We start from the raw sequence: 18,433 nt of genomic DNA on the forward strand, positions 1-18,433 counted from the left end.
AACTGTCTTTTCAGGATCCCGATGTCTGCGTTCGATTGACGCCCATGATAAGTTAACCAGTGGGCTGCTCCCCGTTTGCCATCCTCCCAACGTCCCTTTCGGGAGATAGCCTAGAGCACCACCCGCACTCTGGCCGACCGTGTTTAATTACCGTCCCTCACCCATGGCGTCCTGCTGGCAGTCCGAACCTTGCTCCTCGCCCGCCACTACTGGTGAGTATCGCGTACTGACCTCTCGTACTTTGGCTCTGTCTTCGAGTGGTCAACAATAAGCACGCTGCTGTTTTCGCTTTGCAGAAGACCGTTTTGGATGGCGGTGAGCGAGGAGGACGCCCGAGGCAGTTTTGCCAAAAGGTGGGCAGTTTTACGTATTGTGGACAATATGTCCGAGATCTCGAGGGAAATATTATTCTGGCAATGAAAAACGTGTTAAATTTGTTTGACGTCAGAAGTTGTTTTTTCGCGTAATTGTGCTGCAGTGTACAAAGGCGTGGCAGTTTGGGCGTGTTGGTATGTCATGACTTTTTAGGCTTGTAGCGCAGCTCAGAAAGGGTAAAAAAGATGGAAGGGGTAATGATAGGGAACGTTCACTCTGTTCTCCGTTCCCTTTTTTACCTCTTCCACCTCCCTTTTTGCTCTTTCTGAGCTGCGCTACAAGCCTAAAAAATGTAGTGTACAAATATGGGCAATAGTAGTTGTTCATCTTAGCAGACAAGTGAAGTCCATGAGGCATGCCTGCATTATTACACGGACGCTATTTTGCGACATTTCTAATGTCATCTTACGGGTGGCCAGCTTCGGTTGCTCTTTCTGCAGCTGACTGCAAGTTACAATGACACGCATTACCAAAGGCTCACGTAAGCGAGCTCGGCCACTTTTTATTGAGTCTCCGGTGTGAGTAAGACTAAATTTTGGAAGCGGTTTCAGCAAAGCAGGTTAGAGCGTTCGTTAAGGCGCTGAATTGCTCCACTACGGAGTTATGACCACCAGTTTCATAACGTTTTGGGTCATCATGTGTTCAGACAAAACGTGGCCATGTATAACCAACTGAACATCGTAATTTTTATTTTCTAAGCCAAGTATGACGCTTGAAACATGCCGATGAGGAGCGGGAAGTGTAGCTTGTTATTTACAGATAGCTTTCTTGATTGATATATATTGCTTGGACGCGTGAATAGCTCACAACTCGATGTCCGAGGTGTGAAAGGCATGTTATCAAGGCGTTGTACCTAGGTTCGAAACTCCCCCCCCCCCTTTTTTTTTTAACTGCCGGCCATTCAGACGCACATATCTTGGACTTCATCGTGCTTGTTTAGCGTTTCCTTGTCGAATGGGTTTAAGTTCAGTCAGCTCCAGTGAATTTGGCCACAGGCTCTCAGCAAGCGACTTCCTCACAGCGTATAGATGCTTTTCTGAATGAATTTGGTCCTGGCGTGTAGAAAATTTTCGCCCACATATGTGGCAAAATTACACGTGACAATTTGGCAGCACTGGTTTTTGCTCAAAATTACAAGTATTTTCTTGCCTACGTTCCAGATCAGATGCTTCTAAGCAACAATCCTTCCACGGCTGTGGCCGTTTGGACATCCGAGTCTGAGTGTGCCCACTAACCCCAGGACCTGCGCAGCAACCCCTTGTCACGGCGAGCGTCGTCTCTGCGAGCTTCGCATCGAGCGTCCGAAACGCTCATCAGGTGGTCTTTGTGCATATTCTAGATGATCGAGCTGGCGAGGGTGGCGCACGCCTTAGGGAAGTTAAATGTTTGTTCAGTTGCACTAGCTAGCGGTCACTACGATCGTATAGCTACACTAAAGAATTGCTTAGCTGTAAGCCTGAGGTTTCGTGGGCATGGCTTGCGGCCACACGGGTCTTCTCCGTGCCGGAATCGAAGAGGACGGGCCACGTGTTGCGGGGTGGCGGCGTATAGCTTCAGGTTTTAGCTGGCACTGCGCAGGCTACAGCGGATAGCCGTCCTCTACGAGTGCGTCAGGGACATGGACCCTTCTGAATGGCCTTGCGACCCGACCCCACTATTTCGTGACAAGGTAGCCCGGGCGCGTCAGTGCTATCGAGCGAAATGTGGAATCACGGAAGCAAACGCCATTCTGAAATTGCCCCGCCAGCTTTTAGCTATTGCGGCGACCTTCAGTCGCCTACGGTCTGGAGCGGAGCCCGGCCGTGCAGCAGCTACGGTGAGTGGTCCATTTCTTTGCGGTTCCAGCTGTTCTTTTCTGGTGTTTACTTTCCTCCTTGCGTCGCAGATGATGACCTTGATCACCACTCGTGCCGTCACCGACAGTCTTAACTCTTTTGCATTCCCTCGGCGGGGAAGTGTTGCTGGTGGACTATACTTTGTTCCTCGCCCGGCACTACTCCTGGCAAGTACCGTGAACAGTAGAATCGTAGTATGGCTGTGCTCTCGAGGGTTTAACAAGCCCTGTCTGATTTCAGGTTCCTACAGTCTTTCCATTGCGGCTATTCACAAGCATATCCGGCGTGCGGGTTCTGCACATCTAGTCTCCGGCCGTGTTACGCCTGCATTTTTCTCGTCGGTGGCTTTCAGCTGGGAGATGGAGATTCGTTCAACTCCCTGCACTTCTGACAACTACCATGTATATACACTCCTATGGTGCTACGGATGTTTTCTCGTGTGGCGTATAAGCCCTGTGGCATTTAAGGTTCCGAAGGTCTGCTTTTGAATGAAGCCGTGTTTTCCTCTGACGGCTATGGTTCGTGTTCTCTCAGTGCTCCTTTTCTTAATCCTGTTGCTACACCTTGCCGGTTCCGCAAGTACACAAACTTTGTGGGCTTCCGATGAAATTTGCTGTCAATTGTATTTATTATGCAGACCTTCGAGGTTAGGTTTATGCTTCGGAAAACTTCGCCACAAAGTTTACAAAAGGCTTTTGTATGTCGCTCTCCGAATAAGACGACGTTGAATTCCGTTCCTCGTTATATTTCTTAGCTGATTTAATTTCCTTACCCGTAATTTATTTCGTCTAGCCGGAGTGCCAAATTTTCCCCAATGCTTTTGTAACTCTACGTAGTCTTTTGTCGAAGGTTGCCGTCCTATTCTTCAATGCTTCCTCCCAGTTGTCCGGTTCCGTCCGTCGGGTCCGCAGAAGTTACAGGAACAGGTTCTCCAGGTCCATCGTGAACTTGTGTGAACGATTGTTTCTTAATGATACCACCTACTTCGTGTACTCGGGTATATAGTTCTCCATTATGCAGCACACATCCACCGATCGCTTTCCGCAGTAGACTTGAAAACTACGAATGAGCCTTTCACAGAAACCGCCCCCACACGGTGTTTTGTGAAGGAAATTTCCACTTGGGTGATAGGTCATAAATTGTTCAGTTGTTTATCGACTTCATGTTGCTGTGACCGCATTCAATGCCTTATTCGTTGTCCTGAAAGTCTTGCATTGTTGCTGAGCACATTTATGTTCGAGCTGAGAAACGCCGAATATACTGTAGAAAACAGATGTGAAGAGTCTCCAATAGTTTCGCAGTGTACACCTCTTGTCATGGCACTTGCGAAAGTTGCTACACAAAGTTTGGCTATGTCTCCTTACTTTTTTTGTATGTGCTCCCAGCCCACCGTTGAAACGTAAACCGGCTATTTCAGGCAATGTGGTCTTCGTTACTCTATCCTCAAGAGGAAGTGCATCCTCTTACAACGATCTGGAATTGTATCTTAGCCACATAACGCACTGTCGTACTATTTCTTTCACGTATATGCGCCAGTGTACCGTTTACTCCACCGTGAAGTTTGTCCATATAGGTGTCTCACTAATAATCAACGAATTCCTTCCATTTACATGTGATCGGGTGCTGCTCGTCTTGTGATACGGGCGCTACCGAAAGCGCCCTTGAAGTCTCATTTGGTATTAATATATCGGGTATTCACCTACTGTCTGCACATTCGTTTGCTTGCTGAATTTCTGCACTTTTTCAATATACACGCTTCGTTCTAGCCAAATGAAGCAGGTGGCGGCATTTATTACTTGTGCTTTTAGTGGACCGTTGAAATTGTCCTCTAATATTCACGGAACGCAACATTCACGTTGTTGCTCTCCAAATATTAAAGTGCATGCCTAACTCATCAACATCAATGCCTCGTCTTGAGATCCTTTTCGACGTATACCTTACACGAGAATAATCTCCTTTCCTTTCATTATTATCCGGCATATTGTAACGGCTATTTGGCCTGTAGCAACTGGGATCCCTTCTACAGAATTGTTACTGCGACTTTTCTACGGTGACTCCTGGTTATACCTGCTCGATTTTTCACTACTGTTCACGTATCCCCATTGCTCTACTGAGTAATTCATTTTCTTGTCTGTGTTCAACGGGTGCTTTATACATTTTCTTTCTCCAATGCAGCACGATTGCACAAGTGGTCCGATACTTCACTGTTGCTCGCAAGTTCTAATTCGCGAGACTGACGACGGTGTTCATTAGAGCTACTGTTCTTTGCCAGGACCAGCAGTATCTCCGCTCTGATATAACAGTACCATGAATGCTGCACTTGAATACACCGCAGGGCTTGCATCCGATAAGTGTTGGTGCTTACGTTCCGTTTTCTTCTCGATGCGCTCTTGAGGCATTTAGTCCTTTATCTTCCTCGGTATATTTCTCCATAGATCATTTATGTTCGTCTGGGAGAAGGTTGTCCCAAGATTCCGGTTTTTCCCGTCATTGAATACCGATATTAGCTGTTACAGTGCAGGACGTTAGAAATTCCAGCCAACCGAATCTTTTTTGTCCTGGCTTGCAGTACTCTTCCCTTCGTGAGCATTTCACTCGAGTCTGCCGTTTGCCCGTTCATTCCTAGAATACCGATCTGGCTTGATCACGCAAGAACGGCACCTTGATGCGCATTTAAATTCTCATTTCTTCACTGTTTGGTGTCCCTTTGCAAAATTATCATTGCAGCTCGACGAATTTTTTTCTTGCTTCTATGTACACGCCCTCTGCCTGGTTTCTTATGATATTCCAACCATAACTTCATCAACGCAAACTTACTTACGTTTGCTGTCATTGCAAAACTTTCTTCGAAAAATTCCTTAAGTGTTGGTACATCTGCATTCAAATTTTTCTCCTGTCTGAAAATAATCATTCAGAACATTCCTGATATTAACCACGAGGTGTCAAATACTATGCTTAATTTTCTTGCTAGTCGGTCTTTTCGAATTGCTTGATGGCGCGATATGGCAGTTATTGTTCAGGTTCCACCGAGCACGCTCGTTCTTTCATTCCAAGCGTGGAAGATCTCGCATTGAACAGCCGTATTTTTATCTCGGTACTGAATTTGTCTATCTTCGAGATCGTCTTCTGATTGCTATTTCGTTGATTTCCATATTAACTTGCTCTCTCCATCCTTCTGAACGTTCAAGTCCTTGTGACTACGTAGTCCACTTCATGCATCGTTACTTTCTGAGGAGCTAAGCTGGTTTATTCTGCCATCAAAAAAGTTCAAAAAGTCAAGTCGTCAGTTTCTGCGGCGTGAAGAACCATGGAGAGTTTCGCGTTTCGCAGTTCTACACCACATGGGTCAGGCACGATCCAGACGGGCATTTTCTATTTTCCATTGTATCTTCGTTTCGTCTTTCTACTGGGCTTTCCTCCTCACCTCCACTACTACTGGTAAGTGTCGTTTACACGGGACTCGTATTACGGCTGTGTCCTTCACTGTTCAACAAATACGCACTGTGTCATTACAGGTTCTGGAATCCAGTTTCCAACTGCGGTCTGCAAGCGTACCCAGCGTGCCCCTGCACTATACTCTATGGTCTGCACTCGAAAATGTTACTTCGGCCACGAGCATCACCTGTTCCAGGAGCGACCACTACTGCTTCTACATTCCCTCGCCAGTGGCGTCCTGCTGGTAGACTGGACTTGTCTCCTCGCCCTGCACTACTACTGGTAAGTGTCGTTTACACGGGACTTGTATTACGGCTGTGTCCTCCAGTGTTTAACAAATACGGACTGTGTCGTTACAGGTTCTGCAATCCTGTTTCCAGCTGCGGTCTTCAAGCGTACCCAGCGTGCCCCTGCACTACTCTATGGTCTGCACTCGAAAATGTTACTTCGGCCACGAGCATCACCTGTTCCAGGAGCGACCACTACTGCTTCTACATTCCCTTGCCAGTGGCGTCCTGCTGGTAGACTGGACTTGTCTCCTCGCCCTGCACTACTACTGGTAAGTGTCGTTTACACGGGACTTGCATTACGGCTGTGTCCTTCACTGTTCAACAAATACGCACTGTGTCGTTACAGGTTCTGCAATCCTGTTTCCAGCAGCGGTCTTCAAGCGTACCCAGCGTGCCCCTGCACTACTCTATGGTCTGCACTCGAAAATGTTACTTCGGCCACGAGCATCACCTGTTCCAGGAGCGACCACTACTGCTTCTACATTCCCTTGCCAGTGGCGTCCTGCTGGTAGACTGGACTTGTCTCCTCGCCCTACACTACTACTGGTAAGTGTCGTTTACACGGGACTCGTATTACGGCTGTGTCCTCCACTGTTCAACAAATACGCACTGTGTCGTTACAGGTTCTGCACTCCCGTTTTCGACTGCGGTCGGTACCTAGCAGGCTCCAGCACGTCGACTCTCCTTTCTGCACTCCAAAAGAGATTACTTCGGGCGCCAGCATCACCCGTTCCATGAGCGACTGCTTTTGCTTCCACGTTCTCTCGCGGACGGCGTCTTGCTGTAAGACTGGACTTAGCCTGGCGTCCTTGCACTTAATTCTGGTAAATATCGCGTACACACGACTGTACTGCACCTGCGTGTTTTTGAATGACCAACAAACTGGGCTTGTGTCGTTTCAGGTTCCCAGTGTTTGCTGTCGCTTGTGGCGCAAGAGAATTGTTCCAGACGCTCATTTACAAGAAAATCCCTGACCTTGCCTCACGAGCAACAATCTTCAGCACGGTCGTCCTGCCACGTCCTCTATACAAGATTCCTCATACTCGTGAACGCGTCGCACGTCTGTCATGGCGGTGTCCTGCACTGTGTGGACGGCGTGTTCATGCTCTGAAGGACTGCGTGTCGTCACCGTCCCATCAGCATCGGATGTGCTCCTACAGTTCGGTGTTGCCTTTTTGCACAGGCATATTTAAGTTTAGCGTAGCGAGCTTCTCTGCTTTGGAAGAGGGGTACGTTGCTCTGCGAATGGACGGCGCTTTTAGGAATCGAGTTAATACGAAGCAGAACAGTAAAAGAGGTCTGGTTACGTGGACACCACTCGGTCCTTAATAAGGGATGTCAATGTTTTCATGACTCGATCAGTAAATTTTTGGTGGCGAGAGTAATGGACATTCATTGACATTGTGCACTTTTGTAGTAACGTGTGTGTGTGTGTGTGTGTGTGTGTGTGTGTGTGTGTGTGTGTGTGTGTGTGTGTGTGTGTGTGTGTGTGTGTGTGTGTGTGTGTGTGTGTGTGTGTGTGTGTCCTACTAAGTGCTCCATCTTTCCGATCGACAACGTATGATGTGGGTTCCGCAGCTAGCTGGCGCACTTCGAATTTTTTTATATGTTGGTAGCATTTCCAGCGTCACAGTTGCTTCACTTTACCCGGTTCATTCCTGTTGAGATTCCTGGTTTGATGGTTTACTATCGTCTATGGACATGCGCTTTTGGATTCGTCGAACCGCTGGTTTCCTTTACTTTGGACCATGGGTTGATCGCTGTGGTCGTTTCAGCATTCAGCAGGTATTGTTCGGACGCCTTTCTCGTGCCAGAAACGGTCTTGACACATTCTCGGTTCTTCCACGTTGCTCATCACTGGCTCGGAAAGATTAACATGCCACTACAAAAGGACACAATGTCAGTGAATGGGAAAGGGGAGGGTGGTTATTCTCGCCAACAAAGATTTCCTGATTTGCTCATGATGATAATGACGTCCATCTTTAAGACTGGTTGGTGTCAAAGGTCACCGGGCTCGCTGTTTCTAGTTTTCTGGTGTCCTTCACTACTCAAATGCTCTTATGGATCTACATGGTCCAACCTATGTATTACCTGTCGTTTATCAGACAGTGCTTCCCGCTGTCGTCGCTTGTTCACCGCTTACACAGTGCCGTAGTTTGATATTTGTGTCCATAACTATCGCGTACTCTGCAAGATAGGTAAGAATACTGAAGCGCCCTGGCGCCTTTCACGCTCCTGTGACGTCGTTGCCTGCTGACTTGTTCAGATTACGCACACTTGTGTAATCTCGCGATTAAAGTGCACCGCGTGAGCCATTGTCAAACAGCTACTTCGAAGGGGCTACATGTACTCCCCTTATGCCAAGTCGTGTGTAAACGTCTAGAGAAGTCGCGTGCACGAGCTCGCTCAAAGAAATCTTGATTAGAAAATGTCTGCTCGTTTTTTTTTTTTTTTTTTTGAGTGTTGAAGCGAATTAAGTTTACCAGGTTCGCCCCCGTACTTTCTTTTTTTTTTTGCTGCACGCTGTCTTTCCATTGCTCTTCGCATGCATCTTATTGCGTTTGCGTTGAATAGTGATTGAATTTGCACATGCTACCACTGTTCTAATCTCGATATAAGAACGCACACTTGATTTATTGCGAATTCCATTGTTCCCAACGTGTAATAACCTTACCTCTGCGTTGCTCGATGACCGAATATAACATGAGCACTGTCCGTGGTAAATGGTTACGTATGCCGCATTGCTCTGCCTTTTTTTTCTCGCTGCGCTGTGATGAAAGTCGAGCAACCACGCATGCGCGGTTGTGCTCAGTCGAATGCATTTTTTTAACCTCTAACATCCACACAGCGCAGTGGAGCCTTACTGTAGAAAGTATTAGTTTCCATCTTCAGTTAGACGACAGTCCTGCAATTGCGCCACAATACTCGCAATCGGTTTACGATACGACCAGTGTGGCGATTTGGACTTCATATGCATCCGCCGTGGTTGCTTAGGGGCTACGGTGTTGGGCTGCTAAGCACGAGGTTTCGCTATCGAATCCCGGCCATGGCGGCCGCATTTCTATCGGGGCGAAATGCTAAAACACCCGTTTACTTAATTTAGGTGCACGTTAAAGCACCCCCGGTGGTCCAAATTACCAGAGTCTCCCACTGCGGCATGCATCATCAGATCGTGGTTATCGCACGTAAAACCTCATAATTTTTATTCGTATGTCATTGAAGGCTTTTCTTCTTTTTTTGTGCGTAACTCAAGTGGTACGTGGACGCAGAGAAAGAACAAGAAACCCACGCAGCACTCAATAGTTCGCAATACGACAGCGATGCACGAAATAACTGCACAATGAGGTCATATTGGAGGATGCGACGTGGTATATATAGATCGTCGTCTTAAAATGTGTTTTAGTCCCTTCTGTGCGTTTCGCATCGGAAAGTTCGAATACTTGCGCGCTTTCTCGTTTACTGAAAACAAATGCCGGAATCGTTTTTTTTTTTTCATCTCCCAGCGAAGGTGCTCTACTACGCTTACCCGTTTCAGATACGTTTTGCAGCTTGCAGCTATTTGAGCTTTAATGTATGCAAAAAAGTCTGTTACTGCGCCTTGATTTATGCTGTTATTTTCGATTTATTGATCTAAGAAAACTTAAGTTTTGCATTTTTATACGGCGAAGTATCGTGAAGCTGAGAAATTATCTGTGCTATGTAAATTTCGGTATGTATTTGACATGTATTCCTGTACATATGTATAAATGTATGTTAATGCACTGTATATATGCTGCTGTTTGCAGCATCTGGGTTTAAGTCCAGTCATGTAGCATTGAATCGCTTTTAATTCCGTTTACAGTCGTGTTTTGCGCTGGTTGTACTGAGTATGCATTGCATTAAACTGCACCTTGCCCAAATCATCTGTCAAAATAAAACTTCTTATTCTTGTTGCCCGTCTCACTAACTACATGTAGTGAAGACTGTGCCGTGCTAGCCAACCGTAATGGCACATTCGCTGTCTGCAACTGGTCAAGCGACACCGATTGAATGGGAGCATCACTGGGAACCATTCAGAGTATAGGAAGACTGGCTTTCTATGAACTCTCTTCGTTCTCCACCTTTCCCTTGCGTTGCTAGCAAAGACAGAATGCTGGCGTTTCAGGACACTAGCATCCGGAATTTAAAAAAAACGCGAATGTGGCGCAAGTGATGGAGATCGAAACGTTTGTTATGCATATGTTTTTAATGGAGGGCAAAACCTGTCACTATAGCAGTCCGAAGCAGCTAACCCGTCGCGGTAGCGAAGTGGCTCTCGTCTTCCGCTGCTCAGGTCAAGAGTTCGATAACGGCCGCGGCGGTAGCATGTCGATAACGGCCGAAATAATAAAAAAAAAACGCTCGTTTACTTAGTTTCAGATGCGCCCGAAGGAACCACAGGTGGTCAAAATTGACCCGGAGTCCCCTGCTGCGGCGCGTCTGATAATGTGGTTCAGGCACGCAATTGAACGCCTAGATTTTTTTTTCTTGGAGAAACGGTGAGGCAGGAGCAGGCGACGACGTGTGCAGACAAAACATGTTGCGACGGGCGCTCACGAGTTACAAGTCATGCGCGCTGCCGTAGCCCAACGCGAATACGAAGGCGGCCACGGAACCGGGAGGGTTCCGTCGGTGGGCTGCGATTTAAAACTGCGGCGACAGGACTAACACCATAGCTGTCCAAAAACGCAGTGGAAGCATGTGCAAGCTTGTAGAACTTTGCCGAGTTCGACAACTGTATGCAGGCTACGACTTCTTTCCCCCCCCCCCCCCTTGTTTTACGATGAACACTAGCGCCAATTGCGGTGGTACCAGCGGTACCACGGCGTACCAACTAGCCAGTGACGTAGTTCGACATTCGTCGAGCCGGCTCGGCGTATAAGTCGCAAGTCGTTCCTGCCGAGTACTCGTTTCGTTCTTTGTGCGCGTTCCTGCGGCCTCGGCGGGAGGGGTACGTGCTCCGCTGGCTGTCAGTTGTTCGACCTCTGTGCTCTCTGAAGTATACAGGTTCTATATCACTCTGGAAATGACCACATATATATAATCTGGTGGTCGCGTCTGTAGTGTGTACAACGTATGCATGAAAATGCTCATCAAAGCAAATGGTACGAAATACCGTTCTTACAACTACAGGAATCTTGTTTACAAGAAGTATCTAGCGTATTTGCAAAAACTGTGGATGGGAATCATCATGGACCCTGCTAACAATCGCACACCCTCTTGCACAGCCCGCAGAGACCTGCTGAAACTAAGGCTTTCTGATGGCTGTGTTTTTTTTTTTGACATACCCGGGAACTGCAGTAAGTCCTACCACTCACATGTCTAATATGGTTACAGCAGTACTCATATCTAAAAGGAAACGCAGCTGGTAATTGGCGCTGTCTAAAGTTTGTGGCCCGGGGGCAGCCAGGTAGCGTGCGTTTCACATATAGTCAATATAAATCCGTAATCTGCCAATATTCATTTATCACACTAAAGCCTTGTTAATTTAGGCTCATAATATTAGGGTGTAAGTTAGGACTGGTGCTGTAAGGGTGTTTTCTTGTGGAACACCTTTTTCTGAAAGAAAGGGAGTTTCATAGGTGTTTACAAGGGTGAAAAACCGAAACACCCCTATTACACCCATAAGGGTGTGAAATTTTTCATAGTGATAGACGTGCCATACCTGGGGATACGGCCACACCACAACCAAGGGCGAACAGTTATGGCAGGACTCGCAAGACTTGGAATACGCGCTCATCACGGATTCCAGCGCCCAAACGCGAATGGGCAATTCGGTTGCAAGAGATACCACACCGGACTTAATGATCAAAAACATCGAGAGGGCTACTTGAGAAACACCCTAGAAGACCTAGGTAGCGACCACATGATCATCGAGATCACGATCCCCCGAGCAGGAACCACCCCCCTGGTCAAAAGCTTCAAATGGACAGACTGGGACAAGTTCCGCAAGCACCGGAATATCAGGGTGGACGACGAGCCAATCGGTGACATCGACAGATGGATCGCAGACCTGACCAGGGATGTCGGGGAGGCCACGCAAACCATCACTCCCGAATTCCTGACGGAGAAGATGGACAGTCGCCTCGCGCACCTCTGGGAAGCCAAGAAATCCATACAAAACCGATGGCAAGGCCAGCGGCTCAATGGAAATCTGAGAAAAAAAAGATAGCCGAACTAAACAAACAAATCGAAGAGCACTGCAATACCTTGAGCAAGCAACAGTGGGACGAAGTCTGCAACGCCGCGGATGGCCAACTCCACAACGGAAGTACGTGGCGACTGCTGAGGCACCTGCTGGGCGAAACCCGAAGCAAATCCAAGCAAAGAGCCGACATGCAGAGACTTCTGCACAAAGAGAAAGGGGCGGCGAACGAGAAGCAAATCGTCATGAAACTCTGCGACAAGTACCTCCCGCAACGACCGACGGTCGAGCACGGCCGCTACACTGGCAGTCCTAGTCCCAAGTTAGATGAAGAATTTAATGAGGCGGAAATCAGAACGGCACTCCAAGGACTCAACGGCAAGTCTTTCATCTTTTCTTTATTAATACTGTTAACCCTCGCTTGAGGGCTGTTACAGGGAGGGAAAATAGAACTCAAGCAAATTTGACATTTCATAGCATCAGGTTGGGTGCTCACGATACAAAATATCAATCAAGCACTCAAATTTATGCACATCCGTCTGATCTACAACAACATCAGGTAAGGCATTCCACATTTTAATTCCATCCGGGAAAAAAAAAATAACGAAAAACATCAACACGTGTGTTATAAGGCTTGACGGCTCTGCTGTGGTTTATTCTCTCGCTACGATTTGCAGGGAACTCTGCATATTTTTTTTTCCTTTTTTATCTTCAAAACCAGTTGAAGTACCTGAAAAAGAAAAATCTTAAGTCTGGCTTTTTTCCTTTGGGTTTCCAGCAACTCAAGCCCACACGAACGCAGAATTGTTGTTATCGAGTGCGTCCTTCGGTACCTTGAAGCAATAAAACGAGCAGCCATTCTCTGAATTCTTTCTAGTTTTTCTATTACAACTTCTTGATGGGGGCTCCAGACAACGCAAGCGTATTCTGGAGATGGAGGTATCAGAGCTTTATAAGCAATTAATTTGGCATCCTTCGTTGCATATTCCTGCTTTTTCTTCAGTAAATACAGTTTTTGTGAAGCCGCCGAGTACAGGTTATCGATATGTTTACGCCAGTCTGTTATGTGAAATTGTGACCCCTAAATACTTGAATGTATGTACATTTCTTAGTTTGTTGCTTGCACTATTATAAAGGAATGGTGCCACACTTTTTTTTGTTCGTAACATGTGTAAAAGTCGATTTGTTGTGACTTCCATGTCCCATTTTTCACACCAAAGGTGAAGGGAATGAAGAACCCGGTTAATACTGATTTGGTCGTCAGTGTGTGTTACCGTACAATAAATTAAACAGTCGTCAGCAAAAAGCTTCAATTTCACAGGGAACTCGACAATCTCTGTAATGTCGTTAATATAAACCAAGAACAGTAACGGGGCCAGAACAGACCCCTGTGGAACCCCAGAAAGCACTTCTAACGGAGGGGACAAGCACTCGTCCACACGCACAACCTGCCTGCGATTGTGTAGGTAGGCTTCAATCCATTTTAGAATAGTGTCATTCATTCCTGCTTTATGCAACTTGAAAAGCACTTTATTGTGTGAAACTTTGGCGAAGGCTTTCGCAAAGTCTACGCAGATGACGTGAATTTGTTCTTGGGCGTCTATAGCTGAAGTAAAATCATACTTAGTCTCTTTGAGTCCGGTTATACTGTAAAGAGTCCCTTTCGGAAACCATGTTGGTGCTGATAAAAAAAGTCGTTATTTTCAAGAAAAACGAGAATATGCTTACTTATGATATGCTCTAAGACTTTGCAACAGACGCTAGTCAGGGAAACTGGGCGATAGTTATTTATTAGCAATCGGTTACCGCTTTTATGACCAGGAGTTATGACTGCGCAACGCCAGTCTTGTGGCAACGAGTAACTTTGCAATGACTTAACAAAGATTTTATTTAAGAAAAATGACACCCACTCCGCGTATCGCTTTAGAAATTGGGTTGGTATTCCATCCGGCCTGCTAGCCTTCTTAGAATCTAAAAGCAGCAGTTGGTTAAACACGCCTGCTTGAGTGACAAGATTTTCCATCCTACATGAAAACGAAGATGGCAGGCAGGCGTCTGCGCAATTGCGGCTAGGCGCTGAAAAAAACTGATTCGAAGAAATTAATAAAATGACTCGCAGCATTTGCTTTTTGCGTTACTATTACATTGTTAACTTGGATCTTGTTTATTTGTTCTTTTTTGTCATTCAGATAAAGTTCTCGTATACATTAGGCGCGAGCAGCGCATCCGTGTTCCATGAAACCTTGCCCTATTACATTCAGGATGGGTGAGCGAACCCGCCATGGCGCGAGGCTATTGTGTTTCATCATGTGTGGTGTCCTGAATGATGGCCCGCTTCAAGTTCTTGAGTTCCAAGAAGTGCGAGTAGAAGTTCACTACCACGAGACAGTAGAAGAGATCGATCCCGACCACTTTCCACGGGTTTTTCGGGAGTATTGGGCAGCATGGTAGTAGTGTCAGGCTTACGGTGCAAGCTGCTGACAAGCTCGGCATTTAAAACATGGCTCTCGATGTGTCGGTTGATGCCTGGCCACCAGACTGATTTGGTGGCTTCAGCTCTTCATTCTCCGATCTCCTGCTAACAATAATTCCTGACCATTGCTAATGTGGGATCGTTCTGTGTTTCCTTTATTCTATCAACAATGTTGTAGGAGACAAGGAGTTCTGCTGCGAGTACTTCGTACTCTTCGATGACCTCGTTGAACTTGAGCTGCTGCTCTCTGTATCTATTCGTGGTTTCTTGAAAAGCACATCAGTCGTGTGTACTTCTTTTTCAATCATGTGATATATAGATGGTGTAACCAAACTCTAGTAGTATGATGCTGAATCGTTGCAGGCGTATTAGCAGCTGCATTAGTAGCTTGTGGTCGGTTTCGACGTGGAACTGCAAACCTGGCAAGTAAGAGTTGAAGTCATAGTGAAAAGTTTAGCGCGCACAATCGACAAGGACACAGTGAAGGGGGACACACGAGCGCTTACTCACAACTGTTTATTTTCGGAAAGATACAAAACATAAATACCCCAGCTATCAGCCCTGAGCATGTGCAACAAGAGTCGTCAGTATAAACAGCAACAGATTAAAAACAGAATAAAAGGGTTCAACCAGTACTTAAAAATGCAAATTCATTGTCGGTGATTGCAACTGATGGTTGGCTTATGCATTATGCATTTTTCAGCACCCTTTTTGATATGAAACGCTTCTGTAATTTCACATGCTTGTTTTAATTACAGAAGTGTTTCATATCAAAAAGTGTGCTGAAAAGTGCATAAGCCAACCATCAGTTGCAATCACCGACAATGAATTTGCATTTTTAAATACTGGTTGAACCCTTTTATTCTGTTTTTAATCAGTTTCTGTTTATACTGACAACTCTTGTTGCACATGCTCAGTGCTGATAGCTGGGGTATTTATGTTTTGTATCTTTCCGAAAATAAACAGTTGTGAGTAAGCGCTCGTGTGTCCCCCTACACTGTGTCCTTGTCCATTGTGCGCGCTAAACATTTCACTATGAATTCATACCAACTCGCCCAAATTATCAGTTCTGCAAGAGTTGAAGCGCAGGCGACACATGCAGGCGTTTCTTGAGACAGCCGTTCCAGTAACTGACATGGCTATACAAACAAACAAACAAAGAACAAAAAAAACTAAAAACAAACAAACAAAAGAAATGAACGAACGAACGAACACATAAACGAACAAACAAACAAACACATAAACAAACACATAAACAAACAAACAAACAGACAGGCTCTCATCAGACATTTATGCCCAAAGAGGTCATGCCGGCGAAAATGGGTCGATGAGAAATAGAACTGAGACTTCGTGTCATCTGATTTCATGTCCTTTTCCCATCCTGCTATCGCCATGGGTGCCCCTCAAAAACTTCCTGTGCATAAATCGCCAACGCCGTTAAATGCTACACGTCGATTATACATGCAATGTACTTTTTTTGCGGGCACTTCTGCTTCTTTAATGCATTGTGGTCAGCGCAAAGCTTCAACCATGTCAACGCAGAAAGGAAACCAGTTACTCTTCTACGCAGCGCGGTTACAGAAACTTCAGACTTCGTAAGTGAGCGGAGCTCTGTAATGCGCGAAAGGTGAGTCTAAAGAAAGTTTTATAATATCCGAAGACATTTGCTGAATTTTTCATACTTGGAGCCAGGAGGATATGCTCCCGAAGCTTAAACATACGTATTTGTGCGCTAGATTTAACGCTATTCGGTAAACAAGAAATTTATAGATATCCGGAAACACTGGATGTTTCGCAGCGTTCTACGAACTGAAGCCTCGTTTCCTTTAAATTTTGTTCCCTGGTGCCCCAAGCCTCCAGGGAAAGAAGAGGACTATCGCTACCCGCATAATCCCACACCGAGTGACCTAATAACAGGAACCCGATGACCTCGCATATGGAGTGGCGGTTCGCTACAAGAGTCACAATGAGGAAGTCAGGCACGGCGAATCACTTCCGCGTTTAATAAGCGGAAGCGCGGCCGCACGCGTGCTGCGCGATTTCCCTTCCCCATTTTGGACCACCGCGCAGACCTGGGGTGCGGAGCCTGTGCGCTGTTTTACGAAACGACGTGTATAGCGAACGCGCTTGGACGGGGCCCTCAGGAATACGGAACCCGAAGGAAAACTGGGCGGCCTGCGACAACAAAGGCGCGCACGTCGGTGTCATATATGCCCGCGAAGCTCTGTGCCACGAACGTACGCACACACTCAAGGAAAAAAAAAAATTGGGGGAAGGAAGAATGGAGAAAACTTCGGCGCGAGCGGGCTGGGTAACGGTGCCCGTATAGGGAAGGTGCAACAAAAGCACCTCCGGCCCCCGTGCCACTGCGACCCACTTTTGATTTATTACCAACAGCGCCAGTGACCGGGACACCGAAGTATACGGGCGCGTCCTTTGTGAAGGGACCTCGCACACCGGCGCGGCGCGTCGCTCCCCCGTTCTTGAAGGAAGGAGAGCCGAACGGATTCCTTTCTGTCCCGTCTGGCCGCTATTGTGCGCGGTTGCGTGCATGTAACCTCCGCACACGGAAGTCCGGGCGCTCGACTTGCCGGACGTCGACCTCGTTTGGCTGGGGAAGCATGAGGTCGCGGAATATGTCGCTCCTGTCGATTCGCCGACGCGTTTTTAGGTTTTTTTCTTTTCCAGCTGCAGGCTGTGTTACGCGCTTAGACCCCGATTTTCCACCATATAGTGTTTCTGTGGGTGAATGAATAAAGTATCTGAATTATTAAAAAAAAAAAAAACTGCGCAGCACAAGTAACAAAGTTTCTGTTTGGTTGAGACATTATTTGCACCGACGCACAACAAAGAATGTTAAGAAAATTTTGATTTAAGTATTCAGTTTACTAAAGCTCAAATTAACTATGCATGCATTTTTCTTAATTAAAGTACAAGTTGGAATTGCCGCATTGGAAACAGTCACTGCCCGAGCCTTTAGTAGGAATCAGATTGATGTCCCGTGAATGTATACGTTGTCTCTGTGGGACAAAATACGTGGGCGTTTTAGTTACTTTTTTTGCTTCAATGCACAAAACAGCATTTTGTTAAAAATCATCGCCCTAGCACTCCGTACAGATGGTTAACCAGCGAAGCTGAAGCGTGCGGCCTCGGTGTTTATCATTCGGTTAATCCCGACGGTTCGTTAAACAATGGCTTGGTAGGCTGCCGGATCCTCGGTACGCAGCTGCTCCTTGCTCTCGGCTGCACGAGCCTGTTATTGTGCCCGGGCTGCAGCAACGGCACGGCGTAGACGAGCCAGTTCCCGGTTCTGCTCACGGCGTTGCCGATCGAAAGCTGCCTGTTCCTCAGGAGGACGTATGACACGTGACCTATTCATTTTGGGGCCAGAGAGAAACTGCTGCGCGCGCGCTCGGCTGCGACGTAGAGCAACGAGGTCACCACTGGCGCAGCCAATCGTGCGCCTCTCTCCTTTTTTTTTTCACGCATGCGCATGCTGTAGCGCCGGAGGAGTTTTCGGCGCACAGGCGGCAGACGGACGGACGAGCCATATGCCGCTTCGCTGGAAAATGTCACTGGAACAATAGTGCATTTTTTACGGCAAGTTTGATGGCGCACACCTATAAACAAGTGTCATTCTGGAAATTCATGCCAAGTCGATACTCCTTGAAAATTCAATGGCTGCAATTGCAAATTGCAATATGTACCGGAAAGTAAATATTAAAAAGTAAATTACTGATTTTCTCGTTAATTAGTTCAATATGTGTATCAATTTCTCGTGCTAGTAATGTCCGCCTCTCTGATTAATCCAGCTCAAGGACTAGATTGACGTTATCTGCAACATTCGATTACAAAAATTCTG

General features: G+C 46.6%; 1 protein-coding gene across 2 annotated transcripts; it reads left to right on the plus strand.

The window, feature by feature from the left end:
* Positions 1-5,477: 5,477 nt before the first annotated feature.
* Positions 5,478-9,867, plus strand: LOC126531254 (uncharacterized). Of its 2 annotated transcripts, XM_055071048.1 has the most exons (6): positions 5,478-5,648; positions 5,726-5,927; positions 6,005-6,204; positions 6,282-6,481; positions 6,559-6,759; positions 6,838-9,867. In XM_055071048.1, exons 1-4 carry the CDS (start codon positions 5,518-5,520, stop codon positions 6,445-6,447), a joined length of 699 nt encoding a protein of 232 aa, XP_054927023.1. In that variant the 5' UTR covers positions 5,478-5,517; the 3' UTR covers positions 6,448-6,481; positions 6,559-6,759; positions 6,838-9,867. The 2 variants fall into 2 exon arrangements, with proteins under 2 accessions (XP_054927023.1, XP_054927024.1); XM_055071049.1 differs by lacking the exon at positions 6,282-6,481.
* The last annotated feature ends 8,566 nt before the right edge of the window (positions 9,868-18,433 follow it).

The sequence above is a fragment of the Dermacentor andersoni genome, chromosome 5 (genome assembly GCF_023375885.2).
Source record: "Dermacentor andersoni chromosome 5, qqDerAnde1_hic_scaffold, whole genome shotgun sequence".
Taxonomy (NCBI): domain Eukaryota; kingdom Metazoa; phylum Arthropoda; class Arachnida; order Ixodida; family Ixodidae; genus Dermacentor; species Dermacentor andersoni.